This window comes from Colias croceus, chromosome 18 (assembly GCF_905220415.1).
Source record: "Colias croceus chromosome 18, ilColCroc2.1".
Lineage (NCBI taxonomy): Eukaryota > Metazoa > Arthropoda > Insecta > Lepidoptera > Pieridae > Colias > Colias croceus.
In genome coordinates this window covers 4,848,960-4,871,269 of record NC_059554.1, presented here as the reverse complement: position 1 = coordinate 4,871,269, position 22,310 = coordinate 4,848,960, and the positions used below count along the sequence as shown (strand labels likewise).

The 22,310-nt window shown below is 30.3% G+C and overlaps 3 protein-coding genes across 3 annotated transcripts in view; 1 reads left to right on the top strand and 2 right to left on the bottom strand.

Moving 5' to 3' along the window:
* Positions 1-22,310, top strand: part of LOC123699462 (RNA helicase aquarius) — a 48,713-nt gene that overhangs the window by 498 nt on the left and 25,905 nt on the right. The window contains exons 2-6 of the mRNA XM_045646402.1: positions 647-747; positions 1,334-1,490; positions 1,919-2,129; positions 2,427-2,619; positions 3,005-3,158. Of these exons, the coding sequence (XP_045502358.1) occupies positions 647-747; positions 1,334-1,490; positions 1,919-2,129; positions 2,427-2,619; positions 3,005-3,158 (816 nt within the window). The remainder of the gene's footprint in view (positions 1-646; positions 748-1,333; positions 1,491-1,918; positions 2,130-2,426; positions 2,620-3,004; positions 3,159-22,310) is intronic.
* Positions 3,344-8,110, bottom strand: LOC123699463 (probable G-protein coupled receptor Mth-like 5). Its single transcript, XM_045646403.1, has 8 exons — positions 7,691-8,110; positions 7,041-7,176; positions 6,525-6,705; positions 5,653-5,950; positions 5,466-5,544; positions 5,153-5,355; positions 4,732-4,867; positions 3,344-4,653 (listed from the first exon to the last, which is right to left on the bottom strand). Exons 1-8 carry the CDS (start codon positions 7,875-7,877, stop codon positions 4,395-4,397), a joined length of 1,479 nt encoding a protein of 492 aa, XP_045502359.1. The 5' UTR covers positions 7,878-8,110; the 3' UTR covers positions 3,344-4,394.
* Positions 11,804-19,908, bottom strand: LOC123699464 (probable G-protein coupled receptor Mth-like 3). The gene is made up of 9 exons (XM_045646404.1): positions 19,710-19,908; positions 14,746-14,975; positions 14,174-14,359; positions 13,728-13,843; positions 13,556-13,634; positions 13,040-13,203; positions 12,803-12,947; positions 12,615-12,707; positions 11,804-12,484 (listed from the first exon to the last, which is right to left on the bottom strand). The coding sequence occupies exons 1-9, from the start codon at positions 19,713-19,715 to the stop codon at positions 12,280-12,282; spliced, it is 1,224 nt and encodes a 407-aa protein (XP_045502360.1). The 5' UTR covers positions 19,716-19,908; the 3' UTR covers positions 11,804-12,279.

The following is a 22,310-nucleotide window of genomic DNA, read 5'->3' as shown; positions in this document are numbered from 1 at the left end:
TACTGAACTCAAGAATTGCGCTTAGCAACGAATTTAGCGTTTCATTTTTATATTATCTAAGATATTATGTTCTAATAAACACATCTAGACCACAATTTAATTATTCAAATTGATTTTTTTTCCATTTCTTTACTTCATAGCTACCTTACAGAATATGATTCAAATTGATTGAATGTGTGCTGACTTAATAAAATGTCATGTGTTATATAAAAATAAATATCATAATTTAACAAATAATTCTGTTTCTTGTACTTTATAAATAAAGATAACTTAGAAGTTGCATAATTTTTGCTTACTAGGGCATAGGCCCTAGAATCTGGGTGGAACTACCCTTAGCTTTCCACCTATTAGTTGCAGTAAATCTAAGCTATGAAGATCGTAGTGATAATAAAATTCAATCCTAAAAACAAATGTATATGTCTACACTAAGTAATTTTATATCTTATCATTGTCTGTGTTCATAATAACATAAGAAAATATTACTATTGAGTACATCTATACAAGAGACGCAATTCAGGAATAATGTTGTTCCTTTTAAATTGTTTATAAATAATGAGAAAGCCAACTGGTATTTTAAACATATTATGCACACAAATCTATACAACTAACCTCATTGAATTATAAATCAATATGGTGGATATTTCAGCTTGCTAACCAGTACTGGGCACCGCAAACTAAGGAAAACCACTTGCCTTATGATGCTGCTATTGTTGAATCAATTTATCAAGCAGAAATACTTGGATCCAAGTAAGTTTGTAATAATTTCTATACAAAAATATAAGGGTTTGGTTTTTTGTCTTAGCCCTACTGAAGTAGACAAATGAATGTTTTGGGGTCAGTGGCCTAGTGGATTCAGTTCATTGACCTTTTTATTTTTTAAATTACTGATTTTGTGCCAATGTGGAAATCAAAATAGTGCTTAATGTTTTAATTTACCTAGGGTTTAATTAACTAAGTTATAATATTATGTTAACATTTATGAATTTAATTTTTAAATTAATTATATTTAGTAAAATCAGTAAATATAGTTTTGTTAATTATTAAGTGTAAAGTGACAATGTATGTAGATTAATAATATGTTAGTTGCAGTGTTTGATTTTATAAAAATTGTAAGTTTCAACTAAAATATCTATTTTCAAGCACCACATATTTTAACACATCTAATTTTGTTATTCTGTAGTCAGGATTCCTTTTTCTCTGATTGAATAGTAAAAAACAGAATGTGGATAATAAATAGACAAATCATAAGCCTCAGTTTAAACAGTTGGAAATCCTCCTGTTATTTATCATTATTAAGAAATGTATTTTTAATAACACTTATTATTTATTCCAGTTTCTCAGTTCGTCGTATCATGATGCTTGAGTTTTCACAGTATCTGGAAAACTATTTGTGGCCACACTATGAAACTGGTCAGGCGTCACATTCGCACATGATGTCTATTATTGTAATGATCAACGAGAAGTTCAGAGAAAGAGTACCAGCTTGGCAGGTGTGTTTTCATTTGGTATTTGAATTTGTATTGGTGATAGTGAAATATTTGAATGCTTGCGATGTTTTAATTTACCTCTTAGATATCATACATATTGAAAATAAGTGTTATCAAGCAAAAGTAGTATCAGGAATCATTATTTTATCAATATTTATGCAATGTCAAATTTTGTCCAGAAATTGTAACTATCTTCTTTTATAATTCTTAGCAGTTATAACATATTTAAAAAACTTTGTTTATTGCAATGTTCTTTATAATTATTACCATATTTTTCAATCCCTGTAAAGTTGTGTGTAGTGTTCCTTTTTAACATGCTTTTATTAGTTTCATCTGTATTTTAGACTCAATTTGTGACAAAGGGATTCGTTTTTATAATGTCGTTCAATAAAATTTGTGCTACTATTAATACAAATGCTAATACATTACAGGCGCTACTCAAGAAACCAGATCACTTCCCGGGCTTCTTCGAGCAAGTACTCCGAGCGAGTGTCGCGGAGGACCACACAAGCAACAACATGAGGGAACAAACATCATTGTTGCTGTTCCTCAACCACTGCTTTGGGAGTATGGAGGTGCAACTGTGCAGGGATCAAGTGAAGCGACTTGTGTCGTTGAGCATGTGGATTAGTTTGCAAGAAGGTATTTTTTTTAGTCAAATTTTTTTATTATACTTTGATATCATCAAATATATTTTTAGATCACTTTTCTTTTTTAAATAGTGAAATGAAATTACTTTACTTTTCCTAATGAGGAAATACAGATCACCTCTAAGAGCAACAAAAGTTTATTAAACAGTTACAAGTTTACTATGTGTGATGTATCAAATTTAAGTTAAAATGACAATAAACAATGTAATTAAATTATTCCGTATATTTTATATTTTCAAGAAGATGAGGAGTTCTAATCCATTATTAAAAAAACTAAATTAATTTTAAGGTCGACGAAATCAAGAATTCAAAGTCGTGCCTAAGTGGCGTAAATACTGGCGCGCAATACAAAAGAAAGATAAGCCAGAGTTAGTAGATAAGTTGAACTGGGAAAGGAGGTACTTGCAGCGACTGATGATCAAGTTCATGAGGATACTGGAGAGCATTCCGGAGACTGGTGATATCAGTGATGATAAAGTCAGGTTAGTTAGCTAGTTCTTTTTGTAATAAGTTGGCTTATCAAAACGCAAAATATACAAATATACACGCGGGTGTATTGTTTATTTAAACATTTAATTAAGATTTTTAATCCCATAAAAATCCCACAAAAAATCATACTCCCAAGTTAACGTTTTTATGCTATTACGAAGACATTTTTCGATATACTTTATTCATTAACATTGAAAATATGGTTTGATTAGTGATCAGTAGTATGGTACCGATGTATATCCGTAAGAGACTATAATAATATAAGACAACGCTATGACCCATAGGAGCAAAACAACAAATTACTCGGGAAAGTCTGATTCGACATTTTTTATTTTTATCGTAAATATTTTTTTTAATACTTACCTTATTGTTTACCAGATACTGTGAGCGGTTTCTCGAGCTGATGATTGATCTGGAAGCCCTTTTGCCGACAAGGCGGTTTTTCAATACCGTAATGGATGACTGTCATCTCGTGGTGCGCAGTCAGTTAGCGGCTCTTACTAGAAGGCCAGAGGGACAACTGTTCTCACAAGTAAGTTTAGTTTAAAATAACAAATACCTATTATGGTGGCCAAAGTGGGCGTTAATGTTTTGTACTTGAATGAATTGAAATTAAAAATGAATATCCGATATCTTAATAAAATATATGTGCAAATTTATGGATAACAATTTAAACAATAAAAGTGTTTGGTAGAGAATTAAATTAAAGAAATAGTATAATCTTAAAAATTTATTTGATTATACACACATTGTATAATTTACACGAGCTTAATACATATTATATAAATTCTGGTTTAGATGTCATTTTTGATATACTCAATTTGATTATTGATTAGAATTATATAAAATCTATGAGTACAGGTCACCATGATTATCCTTATACAAAACTTGTGTAAATTGATAAAATAAAACACACCAAGTATATCTTTCTTATTCGAGATAAAAGACAGCATTGAACATTGTAATTCAGTGATTGTTTTAGTACTACATACGTTCATAAAAAATAGAGAGCAATATAAAAATCGAAAGTATAATTAATAAAAAATAATTTGGGACGGACATTCGTGTAAATAGTCGAAAAATTGTAAAAATGTCACAACACAAAATTAATACTAAAAAACTATTTCAGTCAAAAGGTAAAAGAGTGTGCATTATAATTTGTGAGTCAGAAACGCATAGCATAAAGAGAATAGGCCTGTTTATGTTCAATATATTTTTTAAAAACATAATATTTGATAATTCAATTATAATTTAAATCCTAAAAAATGTTAGTCATTTCATGATGTTAGTAGTGCAAATAATTAATTGGTCCAATAAAATTAAAATTAAGTATCTCCAATGAGCACTACGGTAAATTATCACAATTTTCATTTGTACATAAATGCGATACAATGCATATAATTTTAAGATTGACTTAAAAATTCGTTTAAGGCCCTACCAATTTCCTCTTCGCAGAGTATATTTCGATTAAAAATAAATCGTTATAAAATCTATGATTAATTAAAATATCTATTACATAGTCATTCTCTTAAAACTACAAAGCTACCAAGTGACGAAGTAAAACTTATTGTTTAACAGAATACTGCTCGCGTTGTAAGGCACAAATTTCGATTAAAGTTCGTTCAAAAGCACATGAAATCACGGGAAAACCTACTTCTACTTACACATAAAATCTTTGTGTGCAATTATAATATTGCTATATCCTACGAGTGTAATTATAACATATAAATTCTAATAACTGATTCTAATACAATCAGTATGTTTGTATTTAGTAATTTCCACCGTTCATATGAGTCATTTCATCTCCCCATTCTCCTGTGGGTATAGGCTGAGCATAGCAACAGCTTTTTCTTAATAAAAATGTGACATGGTTCTGCCTAACAACACACACATAGAATATTAATATTGCCTGCAATAAATTCACCACTATGTGTGCGTACAGTAATCCATCGAAATTCAGCCAAGACAGCATTAGGAACAACCATGACATTGACATTATGAGAAATAGCTGCAAGAATAAGTCGAAACTGAAATGAGAAGAAACATTTCATTTACGTATTGTTTTTATTTTGGGTATTCATTAAGAAAAGTAATTAATCACTCACCATCCCTTTAATTTATAGTGGATTCGTCCATAAATATTTATTCTCTTTATTACTTTTAATGTTGTTATATAGAAGAACAGATTAAAAATAATAGTGAATGCAACTGGTGTAAAGAATATTGCAATTCCAAGCCAGCCTGAAAATAGAAAACACGAATTCATTTTCTTGTGACATCATTACTTATCACTACATAGTATAAAACAAAGTCGCTTTCTCCGTCGCTATTTCCCTGTCCCTTTGTATGCTTAAAATCTTTAAAACTACTCAACGGATTTTGATGCGGTTTTTATTAATAGATAGAGTGATTCAAGAGGAAGATTTTAGTATATTATTTATTAGGTTTTAGACAAAGCGGGCGAAGCCGCGTGAGGTAAGCTAGTTTTATATAATTGTAATTGAGTTTATGTAAAATAATACATACCAATCGTCTCTTGTTCAACATCATCTATAAGAATTGACGACGAAAATTGCGTTTTCATTTTTCTGTACGGATTTGTGCCAGTGTCTAGTAAAAAATGAGCACATATAGCCATAGCTGCCATTAGAGTAACACTAGACCACACCACGCTTGAATAGTAGCAGTATTTGCGAACATCTGTCACTCGTAGAAATACATTCCTTGATCTGTAAGTATAAATTAATTTGTTTGATCAACTATTGGATGAAAATAAATAAGTTTAAGTGGAACTTAGAACCTCATCTTTTGAAGATAGTTAATTAGCATGGATACTCACTTGAAAGTCTTCCATATGTAGAAACCAAAACTGTTCAACCAGAAAAAGGCACCAAGTAAACTGACATATAAGATTATATCTGTAAATTATAAAGTATTATTTTATTTAGTTTTTAAAACACAGGAGAAGAGAAATTAATATATAATCTTGTGTAAATTTTGGTGCATAAAATAAAGAAAGTACTAACCTGTTATCATAAAGCTGACATGATTGCTCAACTCTGTAAATATTCTCACTAAATCTGCAGCTTGACTGACAATCAAACACACATTTATTGTTGTTATTATATTCCCAGCGAGATCTCTCAGTGTTGGCAACACAAAGTAAATAATAGCAACAGTTAAAAACAATATCATTGCGATTGCATGGAAGATGGGATTGAGAATTTTTTTCATTAGGAACCCTGTGTCCTTCCAATTGATTTTCACTTCTGGTACACAAACAAGTGCATACTGCCCGGTGGAATTAGTGCTTGTTATAAAAATCTAAAAAATATTCTTAAATTAATTAAACGTAATATAATGTGTAAAAAGTCTTTTTTATATGGCTGCAACAAGAATTATACAATATTTTTTATATTATACTAGTGGTCCGCCCCGGCTTCGCCCGTGGTACATATTTCGCAATAAAAGGTAGCCTATGTCCTTTCTCAGGTATCAAAATATCTCCATACCAAATTTCATGCAAATTGGTTCAGTAGTTTAGGCGTGATTGAGTAACAGACTGACAGACAGAGTTACTTTCGCATTTATAATATAAGTATGGATTTGTTCGAAAAATATATCCAAGTTCAGTCATCTAAAGAGTAACATAATGTTAAAATTCTGTGTGTCCATTCATTATCAACAATGATTTCACAATTGTTATTGTTGAATGGAGATAACAATGAGACAAAAAACTTACACTGAAATTATCACAATAGTAGAAAAACTGTATAACCGTCAATAGGTATTAAATACTTTTTATGTTAAGTTTGACATGAGCATAGTCATTAAGATGTTTTCAAAATGATTCATCTCATTCAGATGGCTATAGAAGCATTTCGTTTAGTTTGCTTACCTTATCCATGCAATATTTATTCTGCACATGAATATAGGACGATGGCTCTTTAACTTCAGGTATAGAAATGATATCATGGAAGTTTAATGAGTTTGCCAAGAGTGAATCATCTCTTATAGTTTGAGCATTCGTTTGGTGGTGTATCAAATGCATTAAACGGCCATCAGATAAAAGATTTAACCTGAAAATAGATTTGGTGCTTGTTAACATTATCATGTAGACAATATTAAAAAAAATAAATAAGAGAGGTAACTATTTAAAAATTTTTAAAAACGCATTTTTCATGATTTGGTAAATGAAATACATTTTTTCTGTTTATAAACAGTTATATTAATTAATTTTAAATAGTAGAGATTCCAGTTTGATTAATACAAGTTACAACTTTCACTCTTTTACATAGGTGACTCATTAATATGATGAGTCACTGGTAACTACAGTAGTGTCACTAAGTTTATGCCATATATTTTAAATATTTGTATGGCAATAATATGTATAGTTTTTTAATTACAGACTTACTTATCCTCAGATTTCCCTAGATCAAATATGGGTCTTTGTTGGGTGGTTGCACAATTTGGTATTCCATTTATAAATCTAAAATACTTAAGTTTAACATCTTTTCCATCCTCAGTCTTAAACAATGGCTGCCAAAGACCTGAAATTACAGTTAAATGTTATGAAAATATTGAATTTCATTATTAGTTCACATCATTATTCAATATTATATAAAACACAAAGATTACTGAACCCCACAGCCAAAACTACTCATCTGATAGTGAGATATTTAGTCCAAGCAGTTGAAGCTGCATAAAACAACTAGTTATCAATAAAGGAGTGTAATTAATACATAATACATAAGGTGTCACATGGCAAATAAAAAAAGAGAAATTAAATAAAAAGTATAAGAGAAAAGTTAAATTCTGCTTGAATTGTCATTTGAATTAAATATGTTTAGAGTAGTCTAGTGTACTTATAAAATTTTCCATTGGGTCTGAGTTATTTCATTTTTTTACTTAATAATTTAAATTGTTGCAGGTATTCAAACTAACTCTAACATAATGTTAGGTACATTATGTTAGAGTTAGTACAATCCAAATTTCTGTTATGTTGAATATCTTTATATGTATTTAATTCACGTAAATTATAACACAAAAAAGCTCATATCTTACTTTCATTGTATAGTTCAGCCAATCGGCACACAGAATCAACCATTATTTCATTTTCTTCGCAACATTTGTTTATTTGTACCGAGTTTTGTTGCTCTGATAAATCATTCAGGTCTGTGTCACCAACTTCAGCTTTAGAAACTCGTAGTAGCAATGGACTTATTAAGAATATTAAATGCAAAAAGTACATGTTTGAATGTTTATAATAACTTGATCACACATAAGTTTTGTTGTGGTTTACGTCTCGACTTAAAACTGAAGGCACTTTATTTCCGAATGTCATAAATAGCTTTTGTACGAAATCTTTTCGTTATGTTACTTAGAATCTCGAAGTTTTATCACTTATTATAATAGAATTCAATGCTTAGATTAATTTAAATACGATTTCCTGTAGCGTGATGCTTGAATCTTTTGTAACTGACAGAAGTGACAACTGACAAATAACATTTGACACTTGACAGTTTTGACAAAATTATTTTCTCGTTGCCATATCAAAGACACACATTTAAAATGTTCCTCGGGATTACTTGAAAGTTGAAAGCAATTTATTTTATGAAATCTTTTAACTATGGCCATAAAAGTTAAGGACGCTATAACGTATTTTTACAAAAACACGCTGTTTTTCGGTACCATTTTAACTTAAAGCAATTACACGTGAGAACATAGTAATATCTTAATTTAAAGATAATATATTCAGCTCTGCGTTCATCTTATAAAAATTGTACGACGTCATACAAAATTGTCGCTGAAATACGTTTTTTCCATCACAATAAACGCATAAAATGCAAAAAAATGGGGTCTAAACCGGTACCATTTTAGGAAAATTAAGAGCCTAATCTATCTTCTTAACTATATCTTATTGAGGGATATATAGTCCTTTATATATGGTGTAATTTTTATGAATCTAAATCAAAATTTTATTTCAATAATGAGCTAAATTAAAAATACTTGTCGATTTCTTCATACATTTTGTTCTCGCGGTTCGTCAGACCGCGCTCAGAAGCGCTCTTGGAAGGACGGGTGTATCGCTCCTCGTGCCAAAAATAAAAACGAAATAAAAAAGATTATTGTGCGTGCACTGTCTTTTTCGTGATTTGAAATATTTGATACTTTTTATGAGTAAACTGTATAAGTTTCATATTCCAATTATTTGTAATTTAAAATTATGTTTTTAAAATTACCTTGCCTGAGATCCTCTTTTTTATGGGTTGTTGAATAGATTGGTGGGGTAAAACAATTCAAGATGGCGTCGATGAAAATTTGGCTTTTTTTCGTGATGGGTGTCATTTTCATAGTTTTTGGGGTAGCTATTACCGAATATGAGGTCAAAACTGAAATCCAAGATGGCGCCGACGAAAATTTTACATCTTTTCGTCATGGGTGTCATTTTCATGGTTTTTGGGGTAGCTATTAACGAATATGAGGTCAAAACTATAATCCAAGATGGCGCCGACAAAAATTTTACAACTTTTCGTCATGGGTGTCATTTTCATGGTTTTTGGGGTAGCTATTAACCAATATGAGGTCAAAACTGAAATCCAAGATGGCGCCGACGAAAATTTTACATCTTTTCGTCATGGGTGTCATTTTCATGGTTTTTGGGGTAGCTATTAACGAATATGAGGTCAAAACTATAATCCAAGATGGCGCCGACAAAAATTTTACATCTTTTCGTCATGGGTGTCATTTTCATGGTTTTTGGGGTAGCTATTAACCAATATGAGGTCAAAACTGAAATCCAAGATGGCGCCGACGAAAATTTTACATCTTTTCGTCATGGGTGTCATTTTCATGGTTTTTGGGGTAGCTATTATCGAATATGAGGTCAAAACTATAATCCAAGATGGCGCTGACGAAAATTTGACATTTTTCGTGATGGGTGTCATTTTCATGGTTTTTGGGGTAGCTATTAACGAATATGAGGTCAAAACTAAAATCCAAGATGGTCGTCGAATTTCAAGATCGCGTCATGGTAATACTGTCGCGTTATGGAGCAAGGCGGCGATTTTGGTATCTATGAATCTCGCCAAAGAAGTTTCACTCCTGACACGTTTTCTCGGCACACACGTTCTTTTTTATTTTATTCTCTTCGTTTAAATGTTTTAGATAAACTTTATTTTAAATAAAGTTTAGCGAATATATTTAAAGAATATATTTAAAGTTACTAATATCTGTCAGAATATTAACATGATTGCCACAGAGTTGCGTTTTATATTAAATTTCTAAATATGCATTTCAATGTTCTTTAAAATTGTTTTTTTTAAGACTTTCTACAAAACTGTGGTTGTTAACGTTTTTGTTATTTTATTTAAGTTTACTTTAAAGGAGTAAGAAAAATATACCTAATTATCGACGGTTACATTGGGGATTTGGTAATAGCTGTCTCAAAAACCTTGAAAATGACACCCATGCCGAAAAGATGTAAAGTTTCGTCGACACCATCTTGGATTTTAGTTTTGACCTCATATTGGTTAAAAGATACCCCAAAAACCATGAAAATGACACCCATGACGAAAATATGTAAAATTTTCGTCGGCGCCATCTTGGATTTTAGTTTTGACCTCATATTCGTTAATAGCTACCCCAATAACCATGAAAATGACACCCGTGACGAAATGATGTAAAATTTTCGTCGGCGCCATCTTCGATTTTAGTTTTGACCTCATATTGGTTAATAGCTACCCCAAAAACCATGAAAATGACACCCATGTCGAAAAGATGTAAAATTTTCGTCGGCGCCATCTTGGATTTTAGTTTTGACCTCATATTCGTTAATAGCTACCCCAATAACCATGAAAATGACACCCATGAAGAAAATATATAAAATTTTTGTCGGCGCCATCTTGGATTTTAGTTTTGACCTCATATTGGTTAATAGCTACCCCAATAACCATGAAAATGACACCCGTGACGAAATGATGTCAAATTGTCGTCGGCGCCATTTTGGATTTTAGATTTGACCTCATATTGATTAATACTTATTTAATAGCTACTCCAACTCCTTGAAAATGACACCCATGACGAAAAGATTTCAAATTTTCGTCGGTGCCATCTTGGATTTTAGTTTTGACCTCATATTGATTAATAGCTACCCCAAAAACCACCCACATTTGCAAATGTGTTTGCTACTTAGGAAAAGTTCATATTTAAATATATAGGTAATGTGAATGTGTGGTAACGAATTTAATTTATTTCATTCCGACTGTTTCTCGGAATAACATACATTTACTAAAATTGCTTACAATGCCGGGTTTAATATATTGCCGGTAACATATAATATTATGTATGATAATAATTCTTAAAAAAAGTATTTTATACATTTCTTAAAAAGCTTCGATATTGTATACAATAATACAATTCATATTCAAATTGTTGTAAAATAGTCACACTTTTTTAAGTTGGTTGAATACACTAAAATACTTATAAGGATCGTACCTACTAATAATAGTAACAAAATGAATTTTTAAAGTTCCCAGTAATCTTCTGGAATCAATTTCAATAAAAATATAAAAAAAAATAATATCAAGTATGAAGATGGTCTATAAAATGGAATGCGCTATGTTTACGTGAGCGCGATGTTCCCGCGAACCACGTGGCGACGTTAGATACCTAAATTTGAGTAACGCAGATTTGTGACAGCGTCCTTAAATTCTGATTTTTTGTTTATTAATTAACAGTTATTTTCATACGGATGAAATTTGTATAGAAAATAGTCGAATGTTGAGTCAATTATAGGTTTAAGTAGGAGGTGAATGTTTTATCGGTACTATTGGCTAATAGCTGTAGATTAAACTGCATGGCACAGCTAGTAAAATCATAAAAATAAATATAAATTCCCTATTTTTTATTTGACGATAAAATATTAAATGATTACAAAATATTTATATATTATATGAATTTACAAAATAAAATTTTAGCACGAAATGTTTTCGTATTTTTCTGGTAATTGACAATGTTTCAGTATGTAACAATCACAGGTAACAATATTTAATAGGTAGGTATCTACTTCTTTTATTTTATGATATCGCATTGCTTTTTTATTTTTTATGTACCTTAGCTTAGAGGATCTCATTCTATTGAAGTTATTTGAATCAAAAATGAAATTAAACTTGATGGTAATTGATATTAACATTCTTTAATAATTCATGCATATAATAAAAATATAGGAACTAATTAAAATATTAAAATTATATAATAAACTTAATATTATTATATTATAACTATTTTAGAATTTACACTTAAGTAAATCTAATGATAATAAATTCATTTATCAATATTATGGCACAAACAATATTTGTCTTCTGATAAATAAAACAATAGAACCCAGAAAAGTATCTAAGTATATCCATTATTATAAAATTAATTATATTGGAGATTCATAGCTAAATAATCTATGTATATAAGAATGAGAGCTTTACTGCGTTTAATTTGTATCCTTTTAGAGCATTTAGACGCTTAAAAATAAGATTTATCATTGATCCTTAAGCTATTTACATTGAGTTGTTTCTACGCGCTCATAAGTTTAAAATTATAGCTTTTTATTTACATTGTGCTTAATATTAAGACTGCGATTTTATAAAATTTACGAGGACTTAGTTCAGCCTGACTTCCACAGTGTCATCTAATATTTGTTGTTCGTCTGCGTCGTCGTCTGGACTAAGTCTATTGGCTATGGGACGGGTGACGAATAAGCAAATATGGTCATCAGCTAGTCCCTTCATAGCGCGACGCCTGAATATAACGAGTATCAGAAATATTATGACCCCTTGTAGGCAGTTGAAGGTGTCCATTATTTTCCTGAAACATCATAGTAATAAAGTTACATACTTACATCGTTACTAGTTACATGATAATAATAGTATTCATAAGTTATTTAAATTAAAAATAACACTGTAAACAGCGAACATAAGCAAAACGAAAATCTTACCAAAGAATATGTTTCTCTCCATGAGCAAAGCTGGCAATTTCGAAGATCCATGAAATACCCATAACCAGGAACAATTTCAGAGACACGAGAAACCTTAAAAAGAAATAAATAAACAATGACACTCTTTCGTTCAGAGATAACTGCTAACCAGTAGGTAGGTACATTAGTGATAAAAAGTAAAAACATACTTGCGCTTGAGATTATTTAGCTTGTTTACTTCGTATTTTTTGTTGTGCGTCCATAAACTGAATGAGGACATAACAAAAAGTATGACGTTCGCGGCGATGAGGACGGCAATGGGTCCATAGAAGTAAATCCAGGTTTGGGCGCGTCCTAAAATAATTTTATTATTATAGATAGTCATTCTTTACAGTAGACTTTATTATAAATTATACAAGCGAAAGTTTCTACAAGATGTAACTTACCACTGAACCAGCAGTTATTATCACCAATACCAGGTTTGTAGTGGTTTCCCTCGACGAAATTAGTTATGAGGGCTATTATAAGAAATAGGCACGAGCAACCCCACGCGTAACTGTTGTATAGGAAATATTGCCGTCTCTCTGTCTTCTTCAGATAGGCGGCATCACTGGATATAACAAAAAAAAATATATATATATCCAATAGCCAGGAAGGTAAAGAAGTAGGTACTTATAACTTAGGTATTTCTAATTAAATTTTCAGATTTCAAATAATAGATGAAGAATTCTATGGATAATCTATTATTTTGCGTATTTTGAATAAAGTTTGCAAAGATAAAAAAAAAAAATCTGCACATATTCAAATTAAACTCTAATGGGGGCGGCAAATGACTGGCTTCGTGTCGTATGACAATGAGCGATTTATGATTATCATGATATTATGACGTGTGCTATTAATTTACTTAGATGTTTAAATAATAATTGGGATAGAGAAAAATAATTCATAGAAGCTTTACTCACATCACAGTGCGATACATGTTGATGCTAATAACATTCATCCAAAAGAAAGTTGCCATCATCCAGAAATAAATAAGGAAACCTGCAATATTATTGGTATTTTTAAGCAGAAGTCATAATAATTGTACTAAGTACATATTTGTATTATAATGCTTTTTATTAAACCATTTCTTACCTGTAACAGTGCATATCTGGCCTTGGAATCCTGGACTCAATTGGAGAATTCCGAGCGATAAGAATCCTAATGCCATGCTTATGCACATGCATATGTAGCACAATCCTTGCAAGTCTCTACAAATAAAAAAAAATGTATTAATAATATCAGTCGATAATAAACTAATAATTTCATACAAGATAGGAAATGAGGAAGATATAAAACTTCTTGGTGATATATTACACCTCATAAATTATGTAGTCATATGCAGTAGAGTTGTAAAATGTATCCATTTAACTCGTCATAATAACAAGATTTACCTATGGATAGCTCAAGGGTTTAAAGACAAGTCTTTATACCTGTTAAACATTTATTTATTCAACTAGAGTTAGTTCCATTAGTTCTAAAGAAGAATAGAAAAATAGTTAGTTCAAAAGAAAAATAATTACTGACTACTGGTTACATACCTCATTTGCGGCAAATACATGTAGATACCAGCAGTAGCGAAAAGGAACAATACTGATACGAGGGCAAGGACCCCACCAGTCTCCACATCATTTGTGCTTTGGTTTTTATCATAGCACACCACTGCGGCCTTCATGAGACCCAATGAAGGCATGCTATTGTTGCGGTACATGTCTCCTAGACAGTAGCTAAAATGAAAGTAATAGGATTAATGACTTATATATAAAAACTGTTAAGTTTAGGTAAAGTTGTTGTTGGTGATTTCTGAACGAAATGGCTTATGGATCAGAATGATGCTGTCGCGGGTTGATTTGTAAGGAACTGCTATTTATGCTGCAATCAAACACGTCGTATTTGTAAAAGGAAAAAATAATAAAAAAACGATTTGAAGTTTTTGGGTTGAATTTTAATAAACTAGACAAAAAAGTTGAACGAACCCAATATGAATTAAATTGAGCAGATGTTAAAATAATTTTACTTATTAAAACATTAAGTAACATGAGATCCTGTTGTTAAACAATATCCAGTAGGTACCTAGAAATTCGTGTCACCTAAATTGATGAAATCGACTAACCTATCTGGATTGTCCGTAAACACGTATCCAGGGTAATCCATGGTGGAGATCTTGTCTCCATCCACTACTACGTCCTTTAGCAGCATATGACCTGATGTGCAGTTCATGTTTATCCTGTACTTTAAGTCATCATCGCAATATCCTCTGGGTCTGATTATCTCGTTGTTCGGACAGCATTGTTTGGCTGATAGGGAGAGGCCACAGCCCAATAGTAGCAGGAAGAGAGTCTCCTGAAAAAGGCTTATTTATAATATACGTTGTATTTGTATACGGCTAGACGGCTAGCATTAGGACAACTTGTTTATTATCTAAACTGATGGAAAACATGTTTGTATTTTTATATAGAAAGTTTTTTAAGACGATTAAAATAATAGCTTAAACTATCATCACGGAGCTGAGGATTAATTCAATTGTAATCGAAGAGTCAAGAAATACAAGATCCATTTGACCTTTGATTTCAGATAAAATATGTATTTTTGAAGACAACTAGGGGCTAGGCATAATTGTTTTTGTAGAATCTGTGGTAATTAGTTGGCTGCATAACTTATTTTGAATGATAATTATTATCACCAGTGTGGTGTCAGGGTCAACGCAATAATTATAATAGTTTTGATACAATTACTGATAATACAAACGTTATACCAATATTCACTTTGAGCGTCCGGTTATTGAACTATACATTTTATCTTTTGTTTAGAAACTAATTGATTTTCAACACACCTTGAATGTTATGTTATTATTATAATGTAGCTTCCAATATAATTTTTTCTTAGTTTCACAACTTAAGAAGTTTTTGGACTTATGAAACAATCTGTTTGTATTAGAATAAAGCCTATTAATATTTTGAAAAACATACAAAAGTGTATGCGAGCGGAACCGGGGCGTGCACGAGCACTAGTGTGTATAATTATTGATGCGTTTATCGCAGTGAATTTAAATAATAAAACATTACATATTAATTATAATTTAAAAATTATCCTTGGCTTATTTATATTTCAACCCAATTTAATCTTAGTGAAAACTTTCCTAATCAATTGACCTCTGCTGCAGAGCTTTTTTTATTTTTCTATGCTCGTGATTCAAAAGAATAAATTACAATTATAATTGTACATTTTGATATGTTTATTGACAAAGTCTTTTTTTAACGAATGAATAAATTGAAGAAAGCTTTTGAAACAACAAATTATTCCGTATTGGTTTCTAGTATTAGACTAGGTACTCGACTAAACAAATAAAGATTCTCTTATAAATCATACCTTTGGATTCACTCCAATTTCATATCTTCAATGTAGTTTATGTGTTTAGAAATATTAACTCAAGCACAAATATGAATTCGTCCTACCAAATAACAATCAAATGGTTCTATAAATGATGGAGCATTATTAATAAGCACAATTATAATATACGTAGGTATTACTAGTCATATTAGGATCAAACGGGTCGCATTTGTACCTGAAAATGGGTCAGTGGGCAATCAGCGATCGGTAATGATATGTAAAGAGGGTAATTCGATATTGATTTTACGGCTTTGCTTATTATTTCATTTTGTAACTAGCTGACCCGATGTTCTGCCTTCCTCTTATCAATGAAAAATAGACGTTTTCTGTGGTTTAATTTCAAACAATGCTATACGAGATTTTTAGTTTTTATATATTAGGTTGAATTAATATGTAAATGTACCTATCCTTTGTAGTGTTATAATATTATGTGCGAATTATGTAACTACTTTGTTTAGTCATTATTCTCATGTAAAGTTCAAATTAAAACAAATACTATATTCGATATTTAATGCGCTGCAATATGTGAAAGTTTATTTCTGTGCATTCCATTAAATATCAATAGAATGTTATTTTCCTACCCTTTAATCAATAAAAGGAGGATGTGATATTTATGTTTTTTTACCCCCTTTATCATACTTAAATATAGATTGTTGCAAATAGAAATAATGATAAAAGAGCGGGAAATCCTGTCATGTATAGTACTAGTTGGTTGTACTTGGTGTGATATTTTTTCTCGTATTATATTATAGGAAGTAGGAACCGTTATGAGTGATTTACAAATTACAATACATTGTAAAAAAATGCTACAGATATCTATGTTTATATGCATTTGGACTCATTTAGATATTTGTGTCGGAATTTTTTCATTCGAATATTTGTCCCTATCCTTAAATTCTTCATTATCTTAACTTTTAATTTTTATTGCCTTATTGTAAAATATGCGAAAGTATGTCTATTTTCAAAAGTATGTATTTAAAAAAAAGAAATGGAATCTCAAGACAAAGTACCTAGTTGAGATTTCAGTTCAAATCATCATGGTTAATTTTATCAATTTAACCCCTATAGGTATAATTGAAATCGGAGAACTACGGGACACAGTTACTATAGTCTTCATACTGATATATTATGTATATCTATTTTTTTATTATTGTAACCGGAAATGTAGCTTCCCCTATTCACAATCAATAAAAAATTAAAACATTTCAGAAGTATTTGCGGCTCAATATTCCACTATACACTTTATCCAAGAACACTTTTTAATCAAAATTTATTAATTATTTGATTAGAATAGGAATTTCCGATGTTGTTGAAATAACGTATGATATTTGTTTTGGTTTAAGTTTCGATTCCTCGAATATCCAAATGTTTGTTTGTCGCGTAAGAAGGGAAATCCTCTGATCACACTATAATAGATTGTTTGACGTCTATGTGCGTGGATAATAAAATAAATACATGATTTGAATAATTAAAAAAAAAATGTTGAAGTTGATTACGGTTATAACAATTTTAGGAGATAGTTATTTTGAAAATGTGGCATACCTATGTGGAAAATACTTTTAAGGCTTTAGCATAATATGTATTCAATAATACGACACTTACAATTCTTATTCAAATTTATAAAGTCTACTTTGAATGCTTTGGTACCTAGGTACTTTTGGTTTAATGCTGCATGATGATTATGTAGCTTTTTTCAGGTTTAATAACAGATTTCTCTTAAACTTTTTCCTAATCTATTTCTAAGTATACAGATAATATTTAACGTCAATTTAATTAATTGTTATGTATGTTTTACATGTTTAATTATCATGTAAATGAAGACCCTTGCCCCTATCCGCGGAAACTGTTTTTAAAATTACGATAAGTGCGCTTCAAGCTCCTAATGTAATTGTGTAGTAGATAGTACTATCTTTTTGTATTTATTATTATTCTTAGGTACATACAAAGATTTTTCTACAAATGTCTTTGTTTATAACTTAAAACCCATTTTATGGGCATACAGGTTACATACACAAGTATAATGTCTAGACTCTAGACTAGAGTCTAGAAGTCTAGGCGATAAAATTTCTTTGTAGGTAGGTAGGTACTTTATTCCAATCGATACAAGGTATGTAATCATTATTAAATACGATATTTAATTTCGTGCATTAAATGTCATTTAGCTTTTTAATTAACTCCAAAAGTATCAAAAACGAAACAAATAAAACAAAATCGTAATTTTAAATGCTTCGATACAACATTCCATGAATTAATGAATCTTCCCAGATCAAGTTAAGTGTAGAATACAGGTGTTTACTGTTTTCTATAGACAAGTTTTATAAATTGAAAAGCTTATTGTAAAAGTTAAGGGAACACGAAACATTAAACAACATGTCACTCGTGTAATTTGTTGTTATTTACACCTTACCGGTTATACTCAATCATCGCATTTATGTCCATTTTAGGTAGATTGTACTATATTTTAGATTCCTCTCTGTAATACATAAATTGTTAGGAATATTATTGTAAATTTCAATGTAATATGAAAACATTGTAATGAAATCGGCGCGGAGTAGGTACTAGTTAGTGATAATTGCAACTTTGTTTCAACTTTGACGTAATATTAAAATTTATTACTTACAGTATTATAATTAAAATAGCTTAGTATTTTCTAGGGTTTGATTTTACGCGAGTATTATACATTTAGAAATTAAAGACTTTTTAACGGATTTTAAACGCGATTTATTCATTCTATTATTTTCCCGACGTTTCGAACACTTTACAGCGAGCGTGGTCACGGGGAGACGCGAGCGTGGTCACGGGGAGACCCTGTCTCCCCGTGACCACGCTCGCTGTAAAGTGTTCGAAACGTCGGGAAAATAATAGAATGAATAAATCGCGTTTAAAATCCGTTAAAAAGTCTTTAATTTCTAAATTAAAATAGCTTGTTAAATTATTTAAATAAACATTTTCCTCGTTAAATATATTACTTTTGAGATGCGATTTCAACCTTCATGTTTCAAAATTATAAATCCACGTATAGATTGAGTTCGCTATAGGTTAATGTTTTCTTCATTTTTCACTGCGAAGAAAGACTACCTATAATTTATTTGTAGCATCGTCTAATTATATCAACGTCTTTTTAATGTAGTTTTCTTGCGATACAAACAAAACTCGTGCTAATTGAAGTAAATTTAAGACTCAGAAATAAACACATTTGTCGTCGTACTCGATCCAAATATAGGTTACTTTAGTGGTTGCAAATGTTCTGTTTGTGACGGTTCTACCGTAAAATTGTGTGTTGTTTACTTGCAATATAAAGTTTAATCCATTTTTTTCATTTATGAATTCAATAATGAGATACAGTCAATGGAATTTGTATTTCTACCGTCATTTTTTTAAGAAAAGAATTTAGTAAATTATGAAAAACGTTTCTGTTAGTTTTCATAAAATCACACGTACGTTTAAGTACCTACACGTAAAACACACTTCATGCAGTGATGTTGAGGCAATAGAGATAAAGAGCGCATATCTAACAGGTGGCACTTAATTATTAAAAACAGACGCCAGTTATAATTAGATTTAAAACAATTGTAAATGTTTTTCAAATCTTAATGCAAGGCCGAAATTACCTTTTGAATATTAACTTATTCTTTAATTTTAGCAATAAGTTTTCAGTTAGATTTTTACACATTTTTTTAAGCTTACCTTCATTTTTAAAAGAATACACAAAGCACTTTGTTTAAACTTATTTAAGTTATGTAAATTATAAGATGAGTTATTCAAAAAAAATGTTTGACTCAATCGTGGCTACTGTAGATCGTAAATCAACGGTCACAAAGTAAAAATTGATTAAAAAACGGAATGCGCGTGCGTCCTCGCCACTGATACGCGCAGAGTCCGTGCGAGTGCGTTCCTTTTTGTTCGTTTGACAGCCTGCTTCCCTTCATATAATCTATGGCCAGAGGAATTTACATTTGAATTATAACAAAAAAAATTATATTACTACCATATTACTACTAAAGATTAATATTTATAAAAAAAAATCATAACATCTAAATTTGCGTTTTTTAATAATTAAATTACAGAAACAAAAGTTTATTGAACTTTTATTTTTGTTTTTAAAGGTTCTCGTATTTAGTTTATTTTTGTACAATGTACAAGGAAAATTAATGTCAAGATTCGAGAGGCTTGAAAAATGAACTTCGCGAATAAAGATGACTTCCTTCAAAAATGGGAAAAGTCAATGATACAGATGCCTTTGTTCTTTATTTTCTTTTAAAATTTTTGTTTTATCAAGTTATGAACTACCTACGTTACGAAATCAAAATATGACGATTGTATTTTTATTCAAAATATAAACTATGCTATAGCGTCGTGTATATAAAAAAAATATAATTAGTTGAAATGAATTGAAGGACTTTTACATGCATTATGTGTGTGCAAATGTCATGGAAATTTAGCAAAATTTGAGCCTCATATCATTAATCTTTGTGGTAGTTAGGTAATTAAGTAATAAAAAATATTTTGGTTTTTTGTAACTATACTTAGAATTTATTATCTATTTTTTTCAATAATTTTCATTGAGTTAAATTATAAGATTTTCAAAGAATAAGACCTCATATTTTTGCATAAAACAATTGTTTTCTGCTTATTTAAGTTATCGACAAAGCCTGATGACCGAGGAGACTTTTTACAATTTTTTTATTAACTGATCATGATACAGTACGGTCTATGTTTTGGGGTATCATAAATTAAGCTATCACCAATTTAATTAGTTTTGTGTTTCTTAAATAATAGGGTTTGTCCTCAAAATAGTAGATCTTTCACCAAAATGTAGTCACCAAACAATGCAAAATCAGTTCCACAATAAATCACCTAAAATCCTGAGATATAAGGTCTAGTACCAAATAAATGTTTTTGTATGTATTATAATAGGTGTATTCTTATAAGTATTTAAGCAAACTAATTTAAAGAGATCACCAATAAATCATATTATGTTACTAAAAGTTACAATAATCAATATTTATTCTTAAAAATAATAACCACTGAATAATCAGCTCGGTTTAATAGCTGGCTATTGATTAGCATAATTGTAGATAAAACACTTAATTAAAGTTAAAATAATCAATATTTATTGTTAAAAAACAATAATCACTGAATAATCAGCGCTGGTTTGGATTTCGAAGGGCGCCCTTTTCTTTTCTGGCCGTTAAGCACATTTTTTGCTTCGGGTGGGGGGTTGGCCAGCTTTAAGCGTATGGCTAAACCGATAATATGTTTGCACATGTCAATTTTTAAAGCGCGCCAATTTGTCTCCGCCCCTTTGATCATTTTTTCATTAAAATTATAAATTGATGTATTAAATTGATAACGAATACTATTAATTTATATTCTGAACGAAATAAATTGTTACTACTGTATTGGTGACAAAATATCAAATAAAAAGGAGTCGCAGTCAGGGATCGATAATCGATTTATTTGGTGACAGATCTACCATTCTGAGCACAGATCTATTATTTAAGTAACAAAACTGTTATTATAAGAACGAAGTTTATATTCATGTAATGCAATATATTTTTATGGGTTATCGATCTCTTATTTTACACATATAATATGTATTAACATTAATTTGATAATTCATACCTGGGAAAAATTTTTGTTTATCTGAGAACGAAAATATTTCGTGGTGATAGATCTATTTATTAGGTGATACAAGAAGCTTATATCTTATACACTGGAGATTTCGGTATGAACATTTGACGTGTAACAAGGAAATTGTTGTGTTTTATCACTTTCACACCTAACTTGGTATTGCCACTGTTAATACGAAGTTTTCCCAAGGCTACTATGTATGCCGTAATATTCTGTGCAAAAGGTTAGTTTTTGTACATGAGTTTGTTGATAAATTGCCAACAACGTCATTCAGAAGCATTGTTGGATGAGACAATTATTATTTATGCTAAATAAAATAAGTATCTGGACCAATTATTAAAAAGCGATACTCCCTGATTATGGGTAGTTACCATAATAAAATTGTAGCAACTCTCACTTTGACAATATGGCATAAGTGTCAAAAAAATTGCGTCGCTTCGAATATTTAAGTTAATATTGTTGCGTATTTAATAAATATTTTCCGAATATAAATAATGTATTGCATTGTGAAAAATTGCAGAAGTGTTTGGACACCAAATTCTGGCATAGAATTTCACAGGCAAGTGTATATTTACGTTATTTACAATATTCCTCAATACTCCTGCATTTACCTGTTTAGAATCATTTCAATGGCAAAAATTGTAAAATTTTGCA